The 21,254-nt window shown below is 43.7% G+C and overlaps 1 protein-coding gene across 3 annotated transcripts in view; it reads right to left on the reverse strand.

The window, feature by feature from the left end:
* The window catches only part of slc12a5a (solute carrier family 12 member 5a), a 223,447-nt gene that overhangs the window by 70,769 nt on the left and 131,424 nt on the right, over positions 1–21,254 (reverse strand). For all 3 annotated transcript variants that reach the window (XM_061889886.1, XM_061889895.1, XM_061889876.1), the window contains exon 4: positions 10,759–10,905. In XM_061889886.1, coding sequence (XP_061745870.1) covers positions 10,759–10,905 — 147 coding nt within the window. The remainder of the gene's footprint in view (positions 1–10,758; positions 10,906–21,254) is intronic.

Here is a 21,254-nt window from a genome sequence, read left to right on the forward strand (position 1 = left end):
GTGGAAGGTCGCCAAACCTCGTGTCCCCGCAGCCAGCGAGGGAAAGTCAGGTGGCGACGGCGCGTAGAGCGCCGCTGGAACTGGCGGGGCGGGCGGCCACGGAACAGCCACATCATTGGCCGAAAAAGAGACGAGTGCATCCCGCGAGGAGGACGCCCAGGGCACGGCCACATCCGCGGCTGACGTGGAGGCGGGCGCGCTGAAGCAGGCCCGGAGACAGCAGACAAAGCGGCGGGGGCTGCAGCCAAAACAGATACCTCTGCAGGAGGCGGCTGAGGAGCCGATGTTGGTGCCGGCGTGGAAGCGGCAGACGTCATCAACGGCGTGGAAGCGGCAGACGTCATCGGCGGCGTGGAAGCGGCAGACGTCATCGGCGGCGTGAAAGCGGCAGACGTCATCGGCGGCGTGAAAGCGGCAGACGTCATCGGCGGCGTGAAAGCGGCAGACGTCATCGGCGGCGTGAAAGCGGCAGACGTCATCGGCGGCGTGAAAGCGGCAGACGTCATCGGCGGCGTGAAAGCGGCAGACGTCATCGGCGGCGTGAAAGCGGCAGATGACGCCGGGCGAGGAGCAGCAAATGCTGGCCGAGGAATAGCGGATGCCGGCGGTGACGAAGCCCGGCGTGGTGCTGCTCTTGGCGGCGTTGGGGCTCGGCGTGGAGCCGGCGTTGGGGCTCGGCGTGGAGCCGGCGTTGGGGCTCGGCGTGGAGCCGGCGTTGGGGCTCGGCGTGGAGCCGGCGTTGGGGCTCGGCGTGGAGCCGGCGTTGGGGCTCGGCGTGGAGCCGGCGTTGGGGCTAGGCGTGGAGCCGGCGTTGGAGCTGTGCGAAAGCCCGCTAGGGACGTAGATGTCTCCGTGGAAGGAGACGCTGGCGGGGGATGACAGCGGTGTGTGCCTGGCTGCACCGCAGTGTATAGTGGGCCCCCCTCCACTAGGTGGCTGCCAGACACCGTTCACACATGCGGGAAAACGTGCCTGCTCGTCGGAGTCCCCCGGTGCGAAAACCAGGGACGGGCGGGAGGGGACCAGGAGGAGGGACGAAGACACGTCCCGTGCCAAGTCCCAGCAGGAGGACAAAAGCGACCTCACTGTGGGCTCCACTGGAGCTCTCGGCGGACCAAAAAAGAGAGCGGGAGCTGGCAAAAAGAGCAGCCGGGGAGCAGCCGCTGGAAGCTGCGTAGGAGCAGGGAGAAGCAGCTCAGCAGACGACGGGAAGGATGGCGGCGGCGGACGTGCCGGTCGGAGAGCCGCAGTCGGCGACGGAGCCGCAGGAGCCGCGAGACGTGAAGGAGGAGGCGGGCGCGCCGGTCGGTGAGCCGTAGCCGGCAGCGTTGCCGAGAGGAAGGATGGCGGCGGAGGACGCGCCGGTCGGAGAGCCGTAGCCGGTAGCGTTGCCGCGGGAGCCGCGAGGCATGCAGGAAGTGGCGGACGTGCTGGTCGGAGAGCCGTAGCCAGCCGTTGAGCCGAGAGGAAAGATGGCGGCGGGGGACGCGCCGGTCGGAGAGCCGAAGCCGGTGGCGTTGCCGCGGGGAGAGGGTCCGCGTCTGTAGGCTGGGACCGCACAAACCTGGCCTTCAAGTCCTCCAGGAATTGTGCGGTCCAGAACGTCGGCTGAGGATTGCCGACAGGGATTCTCGCGAGGTCACAATTTTCTGGCTCGAAGTTACTGTTGGGATGTCGCATGGCTGCAGTTGTGTGACCTCAAGTATGCAAAAATCCAGGAGAGCAGAAAGCAGGTAAGATGATTTTAATTTCATCAAAGTAAAAGATATAAACAGAAAGCAGTCTTGCATGGAGATGTTCCCAACATGGTTTTAACTTCGAGCACTGAGGAGTGCTCGAGTGAAACATAAATAGACCTATGTTGATTGACCGCAGCTGAGGACCGCTGCCAATCAACGGCGAGTGTGACAAAAACAGTGCTCAGCGGAGTAAACAGGAAGTATGACAAAATAAGAGCACTGAACAGGAAACAAAGTACAAAACACGAAAAACTATCAGAAAGTAAGTGACAGATCGTTACAATAGCAAGAAATTTAGGGATTTCAACATCTACGGTCCATAATATCATCAAAAGGTTCAGAGAATCTGGAGAAATCACTCCACGTAAGCGGCATGGCCGGAAACCAACATTGAATGACCGTGACCTTTGATCCCTCAGACGGCACTGTATGAAAAATCGACATCAATCTCTAAAGGATATCACCACATGGGCTCAGGAACACTTCAGAAAACCACTGTCACTAAATACAGTTTGTCGCTACATCTGTAAGTGCAAGTTAAAGCTCTACTATGCAAAGCGAAAGCCATTTATCAACAACATCCAGAAACGCCGCCGTCTTCTCTGGGCCCGAGATCATCTAAGATGGACTGATGCAAAGTGGAAAAGTGTTCTGTGGTCTGACGAGTCCACATTTCAAATTGTTTTTGGAAATATTGCACATCGTGTCATCCGGACCAGAGGGGAAGCGAACCATCCAGACTGTTATCGACCACATATGCGGTCCTCTCCAAGGTTTCTCATAGTCATAGTCATCGACGTCCCACTGGAGTTTTTCCTTGCCTTTATGTGGGCGCTGTACCTCAGATGTCATCATGGCTTGTGCAGCCCTTTGAGACACTTGTGATTTAGGGCTATATAAATAAACATTGATTGATTGATTGATTGACTTGCGTCCTGCCGGATGTCTGAGGACGGGCCGTAATGTGTCTCAGGTGCGGAAGACGGCGTGCATGGAGACGCATGCCAAGGAGGAATGGGAAGCGGGATTGATTAAGAAGGGGGAATGGGCGAATTAAAAGCCCGGGAGGGAAATAATGAGAGCAAAATGAAAAAAGGCTTGCAGAAAATTGAGGAAGCGTAAGAGATGGGAGGGAGGAAAAAAAAAAAGAAGAAAGAAGATGAAGCATCCGCAGCATTTAAATGAGTCACATCACAGGGGCAGGAACACACACACACACACACACACACACACACACACACACACACACACACACACACACACACACACACACACACACACACACACACACACACACACACACACACACACACACACACACACACACACACACACACACACACAGGCGCATTCAGATTCAAGACCTGGAAGTAATGAGGACGACTACACAACAGACGACTTTCCATCTAGGATATTAAACCTCATTGTGTCCGAGCCGGCATTCATCATCCAGGAGAGAAATTTGCTAGAATAGAGCAGCCAAGCCAACGCTGTTTGAAGTGATAGAGAGAGTGTGTGTGTGTGTGTGTGTGTGTGTGAGTGAGAGAGAGAGAGAGTCTGTTTCTATAGGTAGTGCCGTGCTTTCACATTGATCACGCGATAAAGAATGATCATAGCTACACTAAACAGTTGTGCTCATAAATTTAAAAACCCTGTTTCCATATGAGTTGGGAAATTGTGTTAGATGTAAATATAAACGGAATACAATGATTTGCAAATCCTTTTCAACCCATATTCAATTTAATGCACTACAAAGACAATATATTTTATGTTCAAACTCAAACTTTTATTTTTTTTTGTAAATAATAATTAACTTAGAATTTCATGGCTGCAACATGTGCCAAAGTAGTTGGGAAAGGGCATGTTCACCACTGTGTTACATCACCTTTTCTTTTAACAACACTCAATAAACCTTTGGGAACTGAGGAAACTAATTTTTGAAGCTTTGAAAGTGGAATTCTTTCCCATTCTTGTTTTATGTAGAGCTTCAGTCGTTCAACAGTACGGGGTCTCCACTGTCGTATTTTACGCTTCATAATGCGCCACACATTTCGGAAAGTACCCGCGCTCTTTTTCTACAAAGCCACGCTGTTGTAACACGTGCTGAATGTGGCTTGGGATTGTTTTGCTGAAATAAGCAGGGGCGTCCATGAAAAAGATGGCAGCATATGTTGTTCCAACACATGTATGTACCTTTCAGCATTAATGGTGCCTTCACAGATGTGTAAGTTACCCATGCCTTGGGCACTAATGCACCCCCATACCATCACAGATGCTGGCTTTTGAACTTTTCGTCAATCACAGTCTGGATCCCCTTTGGTCCGGATGACACGATGTCGAATATTTCCGAAAACAATTTGAAATGTGGACTCGTCAGACCACAGACAACTTTTCCACTTTGCATCGGTCCATCTTAGATGATCTCAGGCCCTGAAAAGATGTTGTTGATAAATGGCTTTGGCTTTGCACAGTAGAGCTTTAACTTGCACTTAGAGATGTAGCGACGAACTAAAGTGTTCCTGAGTGCATGTGGTGATATCCTTTAAAGATTTATGTCGGTTTTTGATACAGTGCCGTCTGAGGGATCGAAGGTCACGGTCATTCAATGTTGGTTTACGGCCATGCCGCTTACGTGGAGTGATTTCTCCAGATTCTCAGAACCTTTTGATGATATTATGGACCGTAGATGTTGAAATCCCTAAATTTCTCGCAATTGCACTTTGAGAAACGTTGTTCTTAAACTGTTTGACTATTTGCTCACACAGTTGTGGACAAAGGGGTGTACCTCGCCCTTCAACGATTAGTTTCCTCAGTTCCCAAACGTTTATTGAGTGTTGTTAAAAGAAAAGGTGATGTAACACAGTGGTGAACATGCCCTTTCCCAACTACTTTGGCACGTGTTGCAGCCATGAAATTCTAAATTAATTATTATTTGCAAAAAAAAAATAAAGTTTATGGGTTTGAGATGAGACAGGCACCAGCGCCCCCCGCGACCCCTAAGGGAATAAGCGGTAGAAAATGGATGGATGGATGGAGTTTGAACATCAAATATCTTGTCTTTGTAGTGCATTGAATTGAAAATGGGTTGGAAATGATTTGCAAATCATTGTATTCTGTTTATATTTACATCCAACACAATTTCTCAACTCATATGGAAACGGGGGTTGTTTAATTTATACTGCATTTATGTACAGTGTGTAATGTACTGTACGTGTACACTGCTGGCAGACCCCCTGAGGGGTGGGTGGTGTTATGTAAGGCGCATAGGAGGATGGAGAGGAGGTGCTGAGGTTTGGTGGGGGTCCTTGCACACTGTTCATGCTCAGGCTTATCACCCCGGGGCTCTCAGTGTGACTGATAAGAAAAGTGTGTGTGTGTTTGTGTGTGAGAGAGAGAGAGAGAGGAAATTTTGAGTGTGTGCACTTGTGCTGCTGTCAGCGTGAGCCAGATCTGATCTTGTTTTTCTCTCTTTGCACGCTGTTTTCATCACGCTTACAAGATCAATACAAACTGGGCTGGATTGTCAGCAAATAGAAGTGTCGCAGATGTGTCCAAGTAAAAACATGAACTAAAAAAAACACACACACACACACATGAATGCAGTGTTACGCAATGGAGGAAAAACATATTGCCGCTGCCGTTGTTGTACAGTGTGTGTGTGTGTGTGTGTGTGTGTGTGTGTGTGTAAGCAAGTTTGCCATGGTCGGGATTTGAGGGGGTTGTTCTATAAATACACTCATTGCTGGAGGAGAATCTAGGCTAGGCGCGCACACACACAGTCCTGAAAAAACATTCCATCCATCCTAAAAAAATCAGAGAAGACACGCTAACCGACCCCTTCAACCGTTTAAATGTCAAACGATTGTGTTTGGAGTTCACCGTGCGAGGTGTTCCTAATATTTTCCACCAATGTGCAGCACTTCCTGTCATACTTGCCGACCTTGAGACCTCCGAAATTCGGGAAATGGTGGGTAGGGGGTGGGTGGGGGCGGTGTATATATTTTTAAGTATTTGAACGAAGAAGAGACATGGCGACGACGAGTGAGTATGCTTGCAAGTTCCAAATTGATTGGGAAAAAATAATTTCAGTTCATCCAGGACAGCTCAAAGGGGAAGGGGTATGCTGCCTGCAAATTTTGTAGGTCAGACTTCTCCATTGGCCGAACGGATATACTCATTCATGAACGGATTATATATATGTATATATATATAACTCAGTATTATAACTCAGTATTCTTCTTCCTCCAAACACGACGAGTTGAGTTGATACCAAAATGAATACATGGATGATACAGCAGAGGATTGGGAGAATGTCATGTGGTCAGATGAAATCAAAAAAGAACTTTTTGGTATAAACTCAACTTGTCCTGTTTGGAGGAAGAAGAATACTGAGTTGCATCCCAAGAACACCATACCTACTGCGAAACATGGGGGTGGAAACATCATGCTTTGGGGCTGTTTTTCTGCTAAGGGGACAGGACGATTGATCCGTGTTAAGGAAAGAATGAATGGGGCCATGTATCGTGAGATTTTGAGACAAAACCTCCTTCCATCAGTGAGAGCTTTGAATGGTTGACCAAATACTTATTTTCTACCATAATTTTCAAATAAACTATTTAAAATTCCTGGATTTTTTTTCACATTCTGTCTCTCACAGTTGAAGTGTACCTATGATGAAAATTACAGACCTCTGTCATCATTTTAAGTGGGAGAACTTGCACAATCGGTGGCCGACTAAATACTTTTTTGCCCCCCCTGTATATAGAAGAAAAGTTAATCTGAGGCTGAGTTGACTTAAAATAGAATAGAATAGAATAGAATGAACTTTATTGTCCTTATATTTGCATATAACGAGATTAAAGACTCCAACTTAAGGTGCGGTAGTGGGAACAAATATGGGGTAAAAAGGAAAAACTAACAATTGAAATAAACAGACTTCTATCCAATAAAAATAATAAGCAATTCTGTACAATATACAAAACACTATAGAAGTACAAAATACTGTACAATATACAGAGCAAGACAAGAGTAGCGAAGTAATAAATAACAATCAGTATCGGACGTATTGCACTCGAAGGGTAGTATTGCACAGTAGGGTATTAGGGCATTATATTTTATAGGGGTGAATTATTATTATTATAAGTTAGAGTTCAACATGGTGACAGCTTTGGGAAAGAAGCTGTCTCTGAGCCTGTTTGTTCTGGCTCTGATGCACCTGTAGCGCCTGCCTGATGGTAGCAAGTCGAACAGGTGGAAGCCAGGGTGTGTGCTGTCCTTGGTAATGTTTTTTGCTCTGTTGAGGCAACGGGAGTTGTGTAAGTCCTTCAGGGAGGCCAGGGGATAGCCGAAGATTTTTTGTGCCGACTTTATGACCCTCTGAATCGCCTGTTTGTCTGCTTCAGTGCAGCTGGCGTACCACACGGTTATGCAGTACGTCAGCCGAGCGATAGAAGGTTACCATCAGCTGCCTCTCCAGTCTGTTCTTCCTCAGCACCCTCAGGAAATGGGAGTCTCCGCTGGGCCTTCCGGACAACCGCAGTTGTATTTAAAACTGTTTAATGTTGCACTTTTTATACGTAGAAATTTTTTTTTGTCAATATATTTCATCTGAGCAACAACTTGAGGCAGTTTAATGTGGATTAACGTGGACCCTGACTTAAACAAGTTGAAAAACTTATTGGGGTGTTTGCATTCAGTGGTCAATTGTACGGAATATGTACTGAACTGTGCAATCCAGGGGCGTCACTAGATCTAATACTGTACTGGGGCACACCTGGGGCACAAATAATTCATGTGAGCGTGCAAAGCGCGCAAGCAAAAACATTCTTAGCACTTATTTATCATAAAAAATACATAAATAGTGCTTTAAACTATGAAATCATATCAGATGATGTTGTATGGATCTTTGATTAACCACCTGAAATTAACTAATGCATTTGACCTACTTGTGCACTTTTTTACTCCAGACTTCTAAACTGCTACTGGTAAAAGCAAAAAGGAAGAGCAATTAATCTTTTTCAAATATATATTGCAGTAATCATCTGCAAATTTAACATCTACAAAAGTAAAACAAAAAATAAAGCACCCCTACATCTCTGGGTTATTTTATATTGTTTAATTTCCATTTATGGCAATGTGGCTAATCCTATTTCAGATACACAAAACTATAAAATATACACAAAACAATAAAGCCACAGTAGTAGAATAAATGAACAACCGTTTTTTTTTTTTGGGTTAAATGTTGAATGTTGTCTGTCTATCTGTGTTGGCCTTGCGATGAGGTGGCGACTTGTCCAGGGTGTACCCCGCCTTCCGCCCGATTGTAGCTGAGATAGGCGCCAGCGCCCCCCGCGACCCCAAAAGGGAATAAGCGGTAGTAAATGGATGGATGGATGTTTACTGGGGCACTGCAGATCAACAGTGGGGCACGTGCCCCAGTGAAATATGTCTGGCGAAAGGTTTTGTTAAGAAACCATTCCGAGCCTTATCTTATTTAGTTTTTATTTTATATATGTTGACCACATAAACCCTGGCAATGGACCCTGTGTGTGTATGTATGTTATGCCATTGTTTACAACTTTGGTAAATAAATAACCCAAACATTTATATTTTGTTGTTTTCTTACTGTACCGAAAATGAACCGAAGTGTGACCTCAAAACCGAGGTGCGTACAGAACCGAAATTTTTGTGTACCGTTCGTTACACCCCTAATATATATATATATATACATATATATATATATATATATATATATATATATATATATATACTGTATATATTAGGGGTGGGCAAATTAATGTGTTAATTATGAGTTAACTCATCAATCTATTAACGCCGACAATTATTTTATCGCACATTTGCTTATGTTGTTTACATGCTTTTATTTTGTTAACGCCTTTTCTTAACAAGATGGCGTCGCCCGGACGGGCTTCGACGTCGAGGGGCTCTTGCTAAAGATGGAACATTTGGCAAAAATACCGGACAATTCTGCAAATTTCATGGCTGGCTTACAGCGTGGTCACTCTGGGATCACTTACGACCGCCAGACAATTCTGAATGTGGATGGACTGAATGAAGCGTGCTTGCTAGACCGGCTAGCTAGCATGGGAATACTTTGCCGGCTACATCCAGCGGCCTGTGAAGCAGCGGAGTATATGTGTTGTCTGTCTATTTATGAATAATGCAGACCAGGAGTGTTGGCTGAGTTCTTAACGTTTACTTTCAGAGCGTGCATATCACAACATACAAGATGCCGTCATGGCGACACAACCTATACCGGGCTACCGCGCATGCTCGTCACTCCTGTTGCATGCTGGGTAGGGTAGTTCTTTTATTCCCTGGCTCATAACATCACAATATAGTACCATGTATATGATGCGTTCAGTTTATCAAAGCACCAAGCAAACAATCGGAAAATTCCCATCATATCAATTCCTAGATATGGTCATAATTATTTTAAGTGCACTACGCAGAATAAACACAACATTATTAATATTGCTACTACGGATAATTTGATCAAAAATTCCCTAAAACAGCCCAATACCTATAATATAGGTTTTTTAAACATAAGATCCCTGATAAAAAAAAATGTTTCTGCTGTTACCTCAGAAATTGCCTGTTCAGATGTTATGATTGTGGCTCAGAGATTTGTATGTAGATGATATTTATTTTCCATAACAAACAGGATAACTTGAATACCCTGGCAGTGGAAATAAGCTTAAATGTTTGTATTTACATTTTTTGAGTTGATTTTCATAAAATATGCTATTTAACTGCTACTGTTTAACAAGGACTGATTTAAATTGTGTTTGCACAACAAATGTTTTGGCGCTTTTGTTCATGTGGGAGAATATTCCAATAAAGGTGCACTACACACTACTTTTGAAGTCATTATTGAGCTTTGCGTATACAATGCAGTTAATCGCGATTAATCAGAGAAAAAGTGCGATTAACTTCGATTAAAATTTTTAATCGTTGCCCAGCCCTAATATATATATATATATGTATATATATATATATATATATATATATATATATATATATATATATATTTATAAACAAAAATAATCCGTTCATGAATGAGTGTATCTGTTCGGCCACCATCTTCAATGGAGAAGTCTGATCTACAAAATTTGCAGGCAGCAACTTTGAACTGTCCTGGATGAACTGAAATAATTTTTTTTCCCATCATTTCAGAACTTGCAAGTGTACTTCTTCTTCTTACTCATTGTCGCCATGTCCCTTACTCATTCTTCTTTTTTGTCTCTGCTATGTTTTTTGGACATTACTACTTGCCGCAGTTTTGAAGCAATGCATGATGGGAATCCGGATGTTGTCCATCCATCCATCCATTTTCTACTGCTTATTCCCTTTCGGGGTCGCGGGGGGCGCTGGTGCCTATCTCAGCTACAATCGGGCGGAAGGCGGGGTACACCCTGGACAAGTCGCCACGTCATCGCAGGGCCAACACAGATAGACAGACAACATTCACACTCACATTCACACACTAGGGCCAATTTAGTGTTGCCAATCAACCTATCCCCAGTTGTGTGTCGGTGTATTAACGTGACCGGCTGGAATAAACACACGTTTTATGGGTTATAGATAAAACTGTGGATAACAGAGACATATATAATAGTCTTCTTTTCAAGTGAGAGAGGACGCTAAACACAGTGCCTTTAAGGCACGCCCCCAATATTGTTGTCTGGGTGGAAATCGGGAGAAATTCGAGAGAAATTCGTGAGTCTCCTGGGAAAATCGGGAGGGTTGGCAAGTATGCTTCCTGTTGGTGGACCGGTTTGTCCATACTTACGGTCTCACGACTTTGCAATTCCAGTTTGCACCAAAGGAGGTGATAGTGAGCCACAGCAGCACTGAGCTATAACTACATGACACTGGTGGCGCCCCCTATGGGTTGTGTTTCAAATCACTTTGTTTTTATAATCATTATACCAGGGGTGTCCAAACATTTTGACTTGGGGGGGGGGGCCACACGGGGTAAATATTTTCAAGTACTTACGGTGGTGCAGCACATAAAGACGATGACGAAGGTCCCGATGATCCCGCCGATGCCGACCAGCCAGGTCATCCTGAGGAAGAGAATGACTCCGAAGATGTTTTGGATGCAGGGCATGTAGACGCCCATCAGAGTGCCGAGCTGAGGTGCCTGCGTGGCGGAAGACGGACAAGCACAGGATTATACTTAGGTCACATGTCTGCGTGGACAAAGCGAGTCAATATTAGAGTCTCCTCTAGATGCTGGGGGCGTGGTCTGCAAAACAAGATAACCGGCAGGGTCTCTGATTAGTGCAGGTAAGAAAAAATAATAATAAAAATAAAATTGCTGTGGCTGTAGGCAACCTCCTGATGTAATTTTCAAGAAAAAATAACTCTACAAGATGGAAGTCGCTGCATTTAAAGTGTCATGAGCGTGGTTCGTATCCTACTGCTTTATCTAGCTCTGCATGCACTATACCAGTGGTTCTTAACCTGGGTTCAATCGAACCCTAGGGGTTCGGTGAGTCGGCCTCAGGGGTTCGGCGGAGGTCAAGACCTACCTGACTCATGGTGTAAATAAAAATGTACACCTCCTATCGGTGTATTATGGATACCCCCAAACAATGTTCCCTCTAATTTTCCATCGGATTTGCAGGTGTGTGTGTGTTGTTGTTTTTTTTCTTTGAACAAGGTGATTTTCATGCACGGTTCATTTTGTGCCCCAGTAAAAAAACATCCAACTTTGTCTTGAATTTTGTCAAGACTTGGACTTTGGTGTGGTTTGTTTCCCCGTGGTGCAAAGCGATTGGAACGGACATCTTTTAATATTAACTCAAAAAAGGAACAAACAAAAGGCGCTCACAGAGGAGGTACAAAAACTTGGCTATGAACCAAAAACTTGCACTAAAACAAAACTATGGTCATAAAACAAAACTTGCAAACTATAGCGTGAATTAAGAAAAGTTACTTGGGCCGAGAAAAGAGTATGAAAAAAGCGGCATGGATTACGGGGGTGGTAGAGGGTGATGTCGCCGGGCTGACTGCCTGGCAACTACAGGTTTAAATTAGGGATGAGGTAACCGAATATATTCGGCCGAATATGGCAAAAAAAAGCCACATTCGGCATTCGGTGGAATAAGTTAAATGCAAGGCCGAATAGTGGCGTGTGACGCAATTTTTTGACGCGGTGACGCAATCAACCGACGTGCAGTGACGCGGTGACGTTGGAACCAGGCGCCTTCGGAAAAAATGTCAGCAGTGTGGAGATATTTTAAAGTGTCGGAAAGCGACAAAAGTATTGCAGTTTGCAACGAGTGTTCAGCCAAACTGTCTCGAGGAGGTGCCTCGTGGCCGACGTCTTTGAGAGGACGAAAATGTTTGCGACTGACAGTGCCAAAGCAAACGGAATTACAAAGAAGGTAATGGAGTTTATGGCTTTGGATGATCAACCGTTTAGTGTTGTGGAGGACATTGGCTTTCGGAGACTCATGGAGCACATTGAGCCCCGTTACACGATACCGAGCAGACAGTATTTCTCTGATGTGTGCTCTTTACAATGTGTGTGTGTTGTTTACATTATTAGCCTGTTGTGTAGGCTACCTGTATAAGTGTATGAGGTTACAAGCACACACTTAATTGAGATTTACTTGAGCCTTCTGTTTACATTATTAGTCTATCTACTGTGGCTAAGCAGACTTTTGCCAAAAGGACAATAATTCATTTGTTGGGGGTTTATCCACTTTAATGCACTTTATTAGGGTCCTTGGCCCATGGCAAAGGATCCTATTGAAACTGCTGTGTTTTATTATTATTCCGCACCTACGCGCTGTAATTTGACCCCCTTAACATGCTTCAAAACTCACCAAATTTGACACACACGTCGGTATAGCAAACCTTCCCAACATATTAAGCAACCAATCCCCCAAAATGAAAATTGCGCTATAACGCCCCCTAGGAAAAAAATGACAGACAAAACTGCATGTAACTTCTGTTAGGAATGTCATAGCGACATGAAACAAAAACTCCTATGTAGGTCTGACTTAGATCCAATTTTCATACACTCACTTCTTTCAGCAAAAATCTACAGGAAGTTGGCAAAAACCCCTTCAAATCGCAAAAAAATGCAATTTTTGCCTCTTTGCGCTGTAATTTGACCCCTTTAGAATGCTTCAAAAGTCACCAAACTTGGCGCGCACATAAGGACTGGCGAATATTGCGATCTAATGAAAAAACCAAACCCCAAAACTCAAAATTGCGCTCTGGCGCTATTTTTGGATAAAACACTGAAAAAACTGCTCCTAGGAAGAAAACACAGACAAAACTGCTTGTAACTTCCGGTAACAATGTCGGAGGGACATGAAACAAAAACCTCTATGTAGGTCTCGCTTAGACCTACATTTCATAGATTGACAACCCCCAACAAAAATCAACAGGAGGTTTGCAATCCCCCCTTCAAAACAAAAGTTTTGTAAAAAACGGTCACCTTTCTTCAAACATTATGTCCTCTGACTGTGTTTGTTGTTTTGGCTTCAAACTCGCACAGGAGAGAGATTGAACCCTTCTGATTAAAAGTATAGAACAGAGTTTTGATAATCTCTCAGGTTTTGATTTTACGCGCCTTCAAAGAACCCCTGTCCAAAGTCTCCTAAAAAATGTCATTTTTGCCTCTTTGAGCTGTTATTTAACCCCTTTAAAATGCTTCAAAACTCACCAAACTTGACACACACATCAGGTCTGGCAAAAATTGCGATCTGATGAAAAAACCTAACCTCAAAACTCAAAATTGCGCTCTACCGCCCCCCTAGGAATACAACACGGACAAACTGCTCCTAGGAAGAAAACACAGACAAAACTGCTTGTAACTTCCGGTAGGAATGTCAGAGAGACATGAAACAAAAAACACTGTGTAGGTCTCACTTAGACCTACATTTTAATAATTAACATACTTTAGCAAAAATCAACAGGAAGTTTGATATTTTCACTTCAATACAACAACTGCATTACTTTCACAATGCATTAGATTCTCAAAATAGTGGCTCCAAGGCGTCTTCTAACGCTTATCCGGCCGTGGGTCTCGGGGGCAGCAGCCAAAGGCGGACCCGACCAACGCTGCTTGCAGCTTTAATTTTTTTTTTGGAATGCATGTTTTTTTTTAAGGCCTAATATAAATGAAAAACGTAGTGCTTTTTTGAAAAGCAAAGGCTACTGGAATATTAAAAAAAATGTCAATATTCAATAAAAATGTACTTTATTTAAAAAAACATGTCTAAAATTTTATTGTAGGCTGTTTATGCAAGATACATTTTTTTTGGGAAAAACTGCATTCATTATTCGGTATTCTGTATTCGGCTTTCGGCCAAGCTTTTAAATTTTATTCGGCTTCGGCCACAAATTTTCATTTCGGTGCATCCCTAGTTTAAATAGTGCTGTGGTGCTCGAAAACAGGTGCGCGAGTCATGAGGACAGGTGAAAACTAATTGGTAGTCATGGCGACACAACAAACTAGAGTGCCCAATGGATCCAAAACATCAATCAATCAATCAATGTTTACTTATATAGCCCTAAATCACTAGTGTCTCAAAGGGCTGCAAAACAGAACGTGACCACAAAAAATGACAAATTTGGAAAAAAAACATTTTATTTTTCACTAAAGAAGTGTTTGGTGGATGCACATATGAAACTGGTGGGGTTTGGTACCTCCAGCAAAGTTAAGACTAGTGATTTAGGGCTATATAAGTAAACATTGATTGATTGATTGATTGAAGAACCACTGCACTATACTCACCTGGTGGCGTGAAAGTCATGAGTATGACCAGATTTTCGGACCATTATTAGGCACACTGGTTGGTTAATGTCTCCTAATAGGTGCCATTTCGGGGTCCTTATACACACACCATAGGAATATGTAAGTGGAAGCACAGTACGCCTGACTATGCTAGCCATAATGCGCCGCGTTCCATCAAGCGGCGAGGCTTTGTAACTTACCAAATTCCTTTTAAAAACAGATTTTTTGAGCGCTGTGTGAGGTATTCTACTGCAGTGGTTCTCAAATGGGGGTACGCGTACTCCTGGGGGGACTTGAAGGTATGCCAAGGGGTACGTGAGATTTTTTTTTTAAATATTCTAAAAATAGCAACAATTAAAAAATACTTTAGAAATATATTTATTGAATATATTTTTATCAACCCTTCCCCCCCAAAAATAAAAAAAACTATGGGTCTGAACAAATCAACATTCAGGTGCTTTTCCACAATACAACTCTTGAGAAAGCGATTTGTTTGACAAAAGTGAAACCAATATGTCAAAGAAGATGAAGGTCTGTATTTTTAGATTCATTTTTTTATTCAAATTTAGAGTTAAAAGGTAAAGTTATTTTTTCTTTCATGACAGGGCAACATGGTATCTATTTTTATCTTACTTTAAAAAAAAAAGGCTTTGGAAAGTCACTTTGTTAAAACAATAATCATCACACAAGACAACGAAATGTGTTTCTTTACCCATCAGATCAGGGGTGGAAAATGGAGGAAAATCTGTGCATTGGCATTGAAACAAAACAAAAAAAAAGAGAATTCGAGATTGTTTTCTTTGTGTTACTTTGGCCAAAAATAGAACAAGCACATTCTGAAAATATTACAATAAAAGTATAGAAAAAACTACCGTCAGCGGTAAAGTTTAGATCCATTAAGGAAAGAAGAAAGTAAAATAATGTATATAACATAATTTATTTTATTTTTTATAAATTAAGTAACATTTATGACAACCTTTTTCCAAATACTATATACAATGTGAGATATTTCCTTGAATTGCCGCTTGGGCGCTAATTATTTTTAAAAACTCTTCTCACTCCGGCGTTTACCAAAGGCATGCGGTAAATTTAGGCCTGCGCTTATAAATTTGAGTGTGATGTAAGGATTCCATCATGAAAAGCACATTTAATAAAAAAAATGTCATTGTGGTCTTACCTTTACTTATAAATGAAGTCCATGCGCAGCTCCTTCTGATCAAAAGCATCGATAACTTGTTTATAGAAGTCTTCCTTATCTTTCTTCAGTTTTAAAAGTCTCTCTGTCTCGATGGAGATCTTCCTTTATTACCTCCTGCTTTGATTGAAAGTCCAGTTTAGAAAACTGTTTTATTTTAGATATGTAATCCTCCATGTTAAAAGTGCAAGCGAGAGGAAAAAATAAACGATCGCTGCTCACTCTTGCTGCTTGTTGTCACTTCTTCTGCAGCCGAGTAGTCGCAAGAAGGATCACTAGCGCCCTCTACCACCAGGAGGCGAGAGTCATTTAATGACTCATATTTGACACACGCAGCTACGATATATTAATAAAACATCGCTGCTTACTATTCTTTTTAGCATATTCAATAGCTTGGACCTTAAACCCTACTGAATAGCTCTTAATCTTCTTCCCTTTATGCGATTTCAAATGATTGAAATCAGCCTCCTCCATTTTGAAAATGATGACAGGGGAAGTGTCACTCGTGACGTGACGAGTTTGACCCGGTGGAAATTCTAGGCATATGTTAATTATTTGGCGAAACGAGTTTGACGCGGCGGAAATTCTAGACATGCGCTAATAAAAATAATATTTTGCGAAAAAAGTTTGACCCGGCAGTAATTCTAGGCAGGCGCATACTATATATCCGGCGGCCATTCAAGGAAATACTGTGACGTTTGGTTGGCATGGTGATGCCGGATTTGTTCTTCCATGGATGCGACCGAGCAAGAACACAGCATATGGTAAGAAACAATGATTCATTAAACTAATTAAAGGTTAAGAACAAAAACACTGGTGCTAGGCACAAAAGGCGCTAGCATGGGAGCTCGGGAAACAAACAGAAACACTTACACTTGGCACAAAGGCACAAAAAGGGAAAACAAGAACAACTAGCATGAGAGCTAGGAATAAACAAGGCGCAGCGTGAAAGCTAGCGAGTAGATAACTATAAATAGCAGTCGTCACTTGTTGCATGAAAGCAAATTAGGATCCGAGGAAGAATGAACAAAAAGGGCTGGCTTAAATAAGGATGGTGATTAGCAAAACAGGTGTGCCTCCACAGCAGGTAGCAGGTGTAACTAAAAAGAAAACATGGTGACAGAGCAAACAGGAAATAAGGAAGTAAAATAACAGAATGTGATACAAAAAATAACAAAACTACAATACACGGTATATTTATTTCCCAAAAAGCTTCTATAATGTGCTTTTAAAGAGCACACACAAGTGTAAATGTACCCTAAATGCGAGCCCGATTCGACAACGCCTGGCTGTGCAGAGATGGTTAATAGACGCTGCGAAGTCTCACGCTGACCTCAAAAGTGGAGTCTGGAAAGCAGGAGCCCGGCAATACACTTTAAGCGGCTACATTGGCCACAAAGCGACGTGTGCGTGATCAAAAGGAGAGGATTTTATTGAGAGAGAGGCGCTAACAAATGGAACACTTGTGTATGCATTAAATCAATGAGCCTGTTGCTGTTGGGAAGGGAGGGGTGGGGGGGGGGGCTATGGCGCCTCTCAAATGTGCCGCTTTTCTATTTGCCTTCAATTGGTGTTTCATTTGCGGACAAGGGATTGCAGTCCTGGCATACACACACACACGCACACACGCACACACACACACACACACACGGAATAGGTTCGGTTAGCAGGCCAGGCGCCAGCAGTGGGATGATTTCCCCGGGGAGCCAACCACCGTGAGCTGCTGCACAGCCACAGGTAGGCCAGCAGGGCACCACAGACCGAGCTGCGGGGCAACAGCTGCCCGCCGACCCGACCCCCCCACAGGGACGGGGGTGGGCGGGGGACGCCGAATGGATGGCTCAGGTGGGCTCCGTGCACCCTTTGATATTTTTGCAGCGGCACTAAATCCGGCTTCCTCACGCTCTGCCTCTCGCCGCGGGCTTCTCGCCACCAGAATCAGCTTGGAAGTCGCATCCAAACATCTTTGACTTCTTTGCAGTCGTGCGGCGCATTTTTCTTTTATTCGGGCTAGTATCTGAACTGTCCGACAGACTCACATATGAACTTCAAGTGCCTTTTGCAGCTATTACAGCTTCAACTCCTCTGAGAAGGCTGTCCAAAAGGTTGCGGAGTGTGTTTATGGGAATTTGGAGAGGTGGAGCCAACGGGCCAACAGCGGGGCAGGGCACGATGGAGCCCTGCCCAAGATGGCGGCAAGGAGGCGGGGAATGTGGAGGAGCGGAGAGGCGGGGCGTGCCGGGAGCGATGCCGCCGCAATCTAATTCAGGTGCGTGGATCGCGCACCGGCAGACAATCAACATATCTCCTCGCAGTGTATAAAAGGGGAGAAGGAGGAGAGTTCGGGGCAGAAGGAGGAGAGTCCGCAGCAGATGAAGAGCAAGAGCGCCAAAGAGCACACCCGCGACGGAGCTGAAAAGCGACCCGACCGGATTTTAGCTTTATTGAAAAATAAACAAGAGTCAAAACTGTTCAAGAACAAAATGTCCTTCCTTGATGGTCCGTGGAACCCGCACGACGACGGCAGGAGTCCGTCACGAGGAATTTTCCACCACTCTTCCAAAATCGCATTAGTGAGGTCACACACTGATGTCGGTCGAGCTTTCAGTCTTCGTTCTAATTCATCCCAGAGGTCTTCTATCGGGTTCAGGTCAGGACTCTGTGCAGGCCAGTCAAGTCCGTCCACATCAGACTTTGTTATCCATGTCTTTTTGAACCTTGATTTGTGCACTGGTGCACAGTCATGTTGGAAGAGGAAGGGGGCTTGCTCCAAACTGTTCCCACAAAATTGGGAGCATAGAATTGTCCAAGATGTTTTGGTATCCTGGAGCATTAAACATTCCTTTCACTGGAACTAAGGGGCCAAGCCCAACTCCTGGAAAATAACCCCACACCATAATTTCTCGTCCACAACACAGTCCGAAATTTACCGTTCTTCTGGCTCCCTCCAAACTCCTCCATCAGATTGCCGGATGGAAAAGCGTGATTGAGCACTCTAGAGAAGGCGTTTCCACTGCTTTAGAGTCCAGTGGTGACATGCTTTACACCACTGCATCCCACGCTTTGCATTGGACTTAGTGATGTGTGGCTTAGATTCAGCCGCTCGGCCATGGAAACCCAATCCATGAAGCTCTCAGCGTACTGTATGTGCACGAGGCCTAACAGAATTACAGGACACTTTGCCAGGCGTAATAATAATAGTGTATTTACTAATGATTTTGCTAATATCACTATAAGGGGGTCTGCTAATAACCGACATCACTGATCATATACCAGTTTTTTACAATATATGATGGAAACTACAGGAAGAGGAACAAGAAGATATTTCCAAAAATCTGCACATCTTTTGGACGAGTTCGCTCACTGCGGATGTTGCGGGTTGAAAATTCACTTCCTGTTTTTGCTCGAAAGCATTTTTTGTATTCATCACTCCAAGCAACATTTGTATGTTTGAAAACACAACTTCCACTTTTTATACTTACTAAACCGTCCCATGTGTGATGTCTGTAATAGTGTTTTCATCCATATTTGTACATGCTATCGTAATGTAATGAAGCTAGCGTTGTTAGCATTAGAGTGTCTGTGGTAGTGTTATTAACTTACGACGGCATTCTTTTTGTATTGTTTAAGCTTTACAAAGTCCTCGATAATTCCAAAATGTCACCGTGGAGTTATTAAGGTCTGTTTAGCTGATTGGAGGGCTAACTTCCACAGCCGGTGGGTCCTTTACGATGACTTCTGTTTTGTTTGATCAGCCGTTTTACTGCCACTAGGTATATATATGTGGCTAATATATGGAAACATTTATTTATTTGGTGAAAATTTTGTAAGTACTGCTTATGCTTTATAGTGCGGAAGATAGGGTACCGTATTTCCTTGAATTGCCGCCGGGTATATAGTATGCGCCTGCCTAGAATTACTGCCGGGTCAAACTCGTTTCGGAAAATAATTAGCGCATGCTTAGCATTACCACCGGCTCAGGATTACTGCAGGATAAAACTCATTTCGCAAAATAATTAGCATATGCCTAGAATTTCTGCCGGGTCAAACTCGTCACGTCACGAGTGACACTTCCCCTGTCATCATTTTCAAAATGGAGGAGGCTGATTTCAATCATTTGAAATCGCATAAAGAGAAGAAGATTAAGAGCTATTCAGTAGGATTTAAGGTCCAAGCTATTGAATATGCTAAAAAGAATAGTAAGCAGCTATGTTTTATTAATATACCGTAGCTGTGTGTGTCAAATATGAGTCGTTAAATGACTCTCGCCTCCTGGTGGTAGAGGGCGCTAGTGATCCTTCTTGCGACTACTCGGCTGCAGAAGAAGTGACAACAAACAGCAAGAGTGAGCAGCGATCGTTTATTTTTTCCTTTTAACATGGAGGATTACATATCTAAAATAAAACAGTTTTCTAAACTGGACTTTCAATCGAAGCAGAAGGTAATAAAGGAAGATCTCCATCGAGACAGAGAGACTTTTAAAACTGAAGAAAGATAAGGAAGACTTCTATAAACAAGTTATCGATGCTTTTGATCAGAACGAGCTACGCATGGACTTCATTTATAAGTAAAGGTAAGACCATAAAAATTGTTTTTTTTTAATAAAATGTGCTTTTCATGATGGTAGCTTTACATCACACTCAAATTTATCAGCGCAGGCCTAAATTTACCGCATGCTTTTGGTAAGCGTCGGAGTGAGAAGAGGTTTTAAATTAATTAGCGCCCCGGCTACAATGCAAGGAAATACGATAATATACAATTAAATTTTTTAACATAAAAATACATAATTAAATCTCTAATTGACTTATATAATCCATCAAATAGTATACAGTAAAAATGACAGCTCCAGTTTATTACTTTAACACAAAATGTTACTGTAAAAACTGGTATAATGTTTTAATTCACAGCAATATGCTGTAAAAAAAACCAACTAACTTTTACAGTACAATTCTGGTGACTGAGCAGCAAGTTACTTTAGAGTACTTGAAAAATATAGAATAACACATTTATATTAATAAACATATTCACTGTTACACGTGAGGGCAGCTGTGACTGCCATCTGGCCCTCCATGAAAACGAGTTTGACACTCCTTGATTAACCCATTGATTGATTTTTTCTTTTTTTTTCCCCAGCACATTAGCTCTTCTTTTCGCCTGTGGACATCAACTGAACCAGCGCTGCTGAAAAAAAGGTGAGAGCGACGACTCCTTATCCTTGCTGCAAGGCGTGTGGGGGAGGGGCTAGCGATAAAGGGGGAAAAAGGTGCAGAAGGTCAGAATGCGGAAGCACATTTCTGGAGGCTGATGGAAGTGCCATCACCTTAATGACTTCTTCCAGCGGGATTATTTCTTACTGGATGCTCGGCTGTCACGTTTAGCCGCCGTGTCGCATTCTCGCCTGATTTCCAATGCAGGCGAGCCCGGGCGACGTAATTAAATGAGGCTGGCGGGGGCAGAGGAAGGGGAGACCGAGGACGAGGTTGTAACGCTGTCGCCACGCTCGGCTGGACGACGTCGGAGTCGATAGAGCAAATGTGCT

This window comes from Nerophis ophidion, linkage group LG02, assembly GCF_033978795.1.
Source record: "Nerophis ophidion isolate RoL-2023_Sa linkage group LG02, RoL_Noph_v1.0, whole genome shotgun sequence".
NCBI classification, from domain to species: Eukaryota; Metazoa; Chordata; class Actinopteri; order Syngnathiformes; family Syngnathidae; genus Nerophis; species Nerophis ophidion.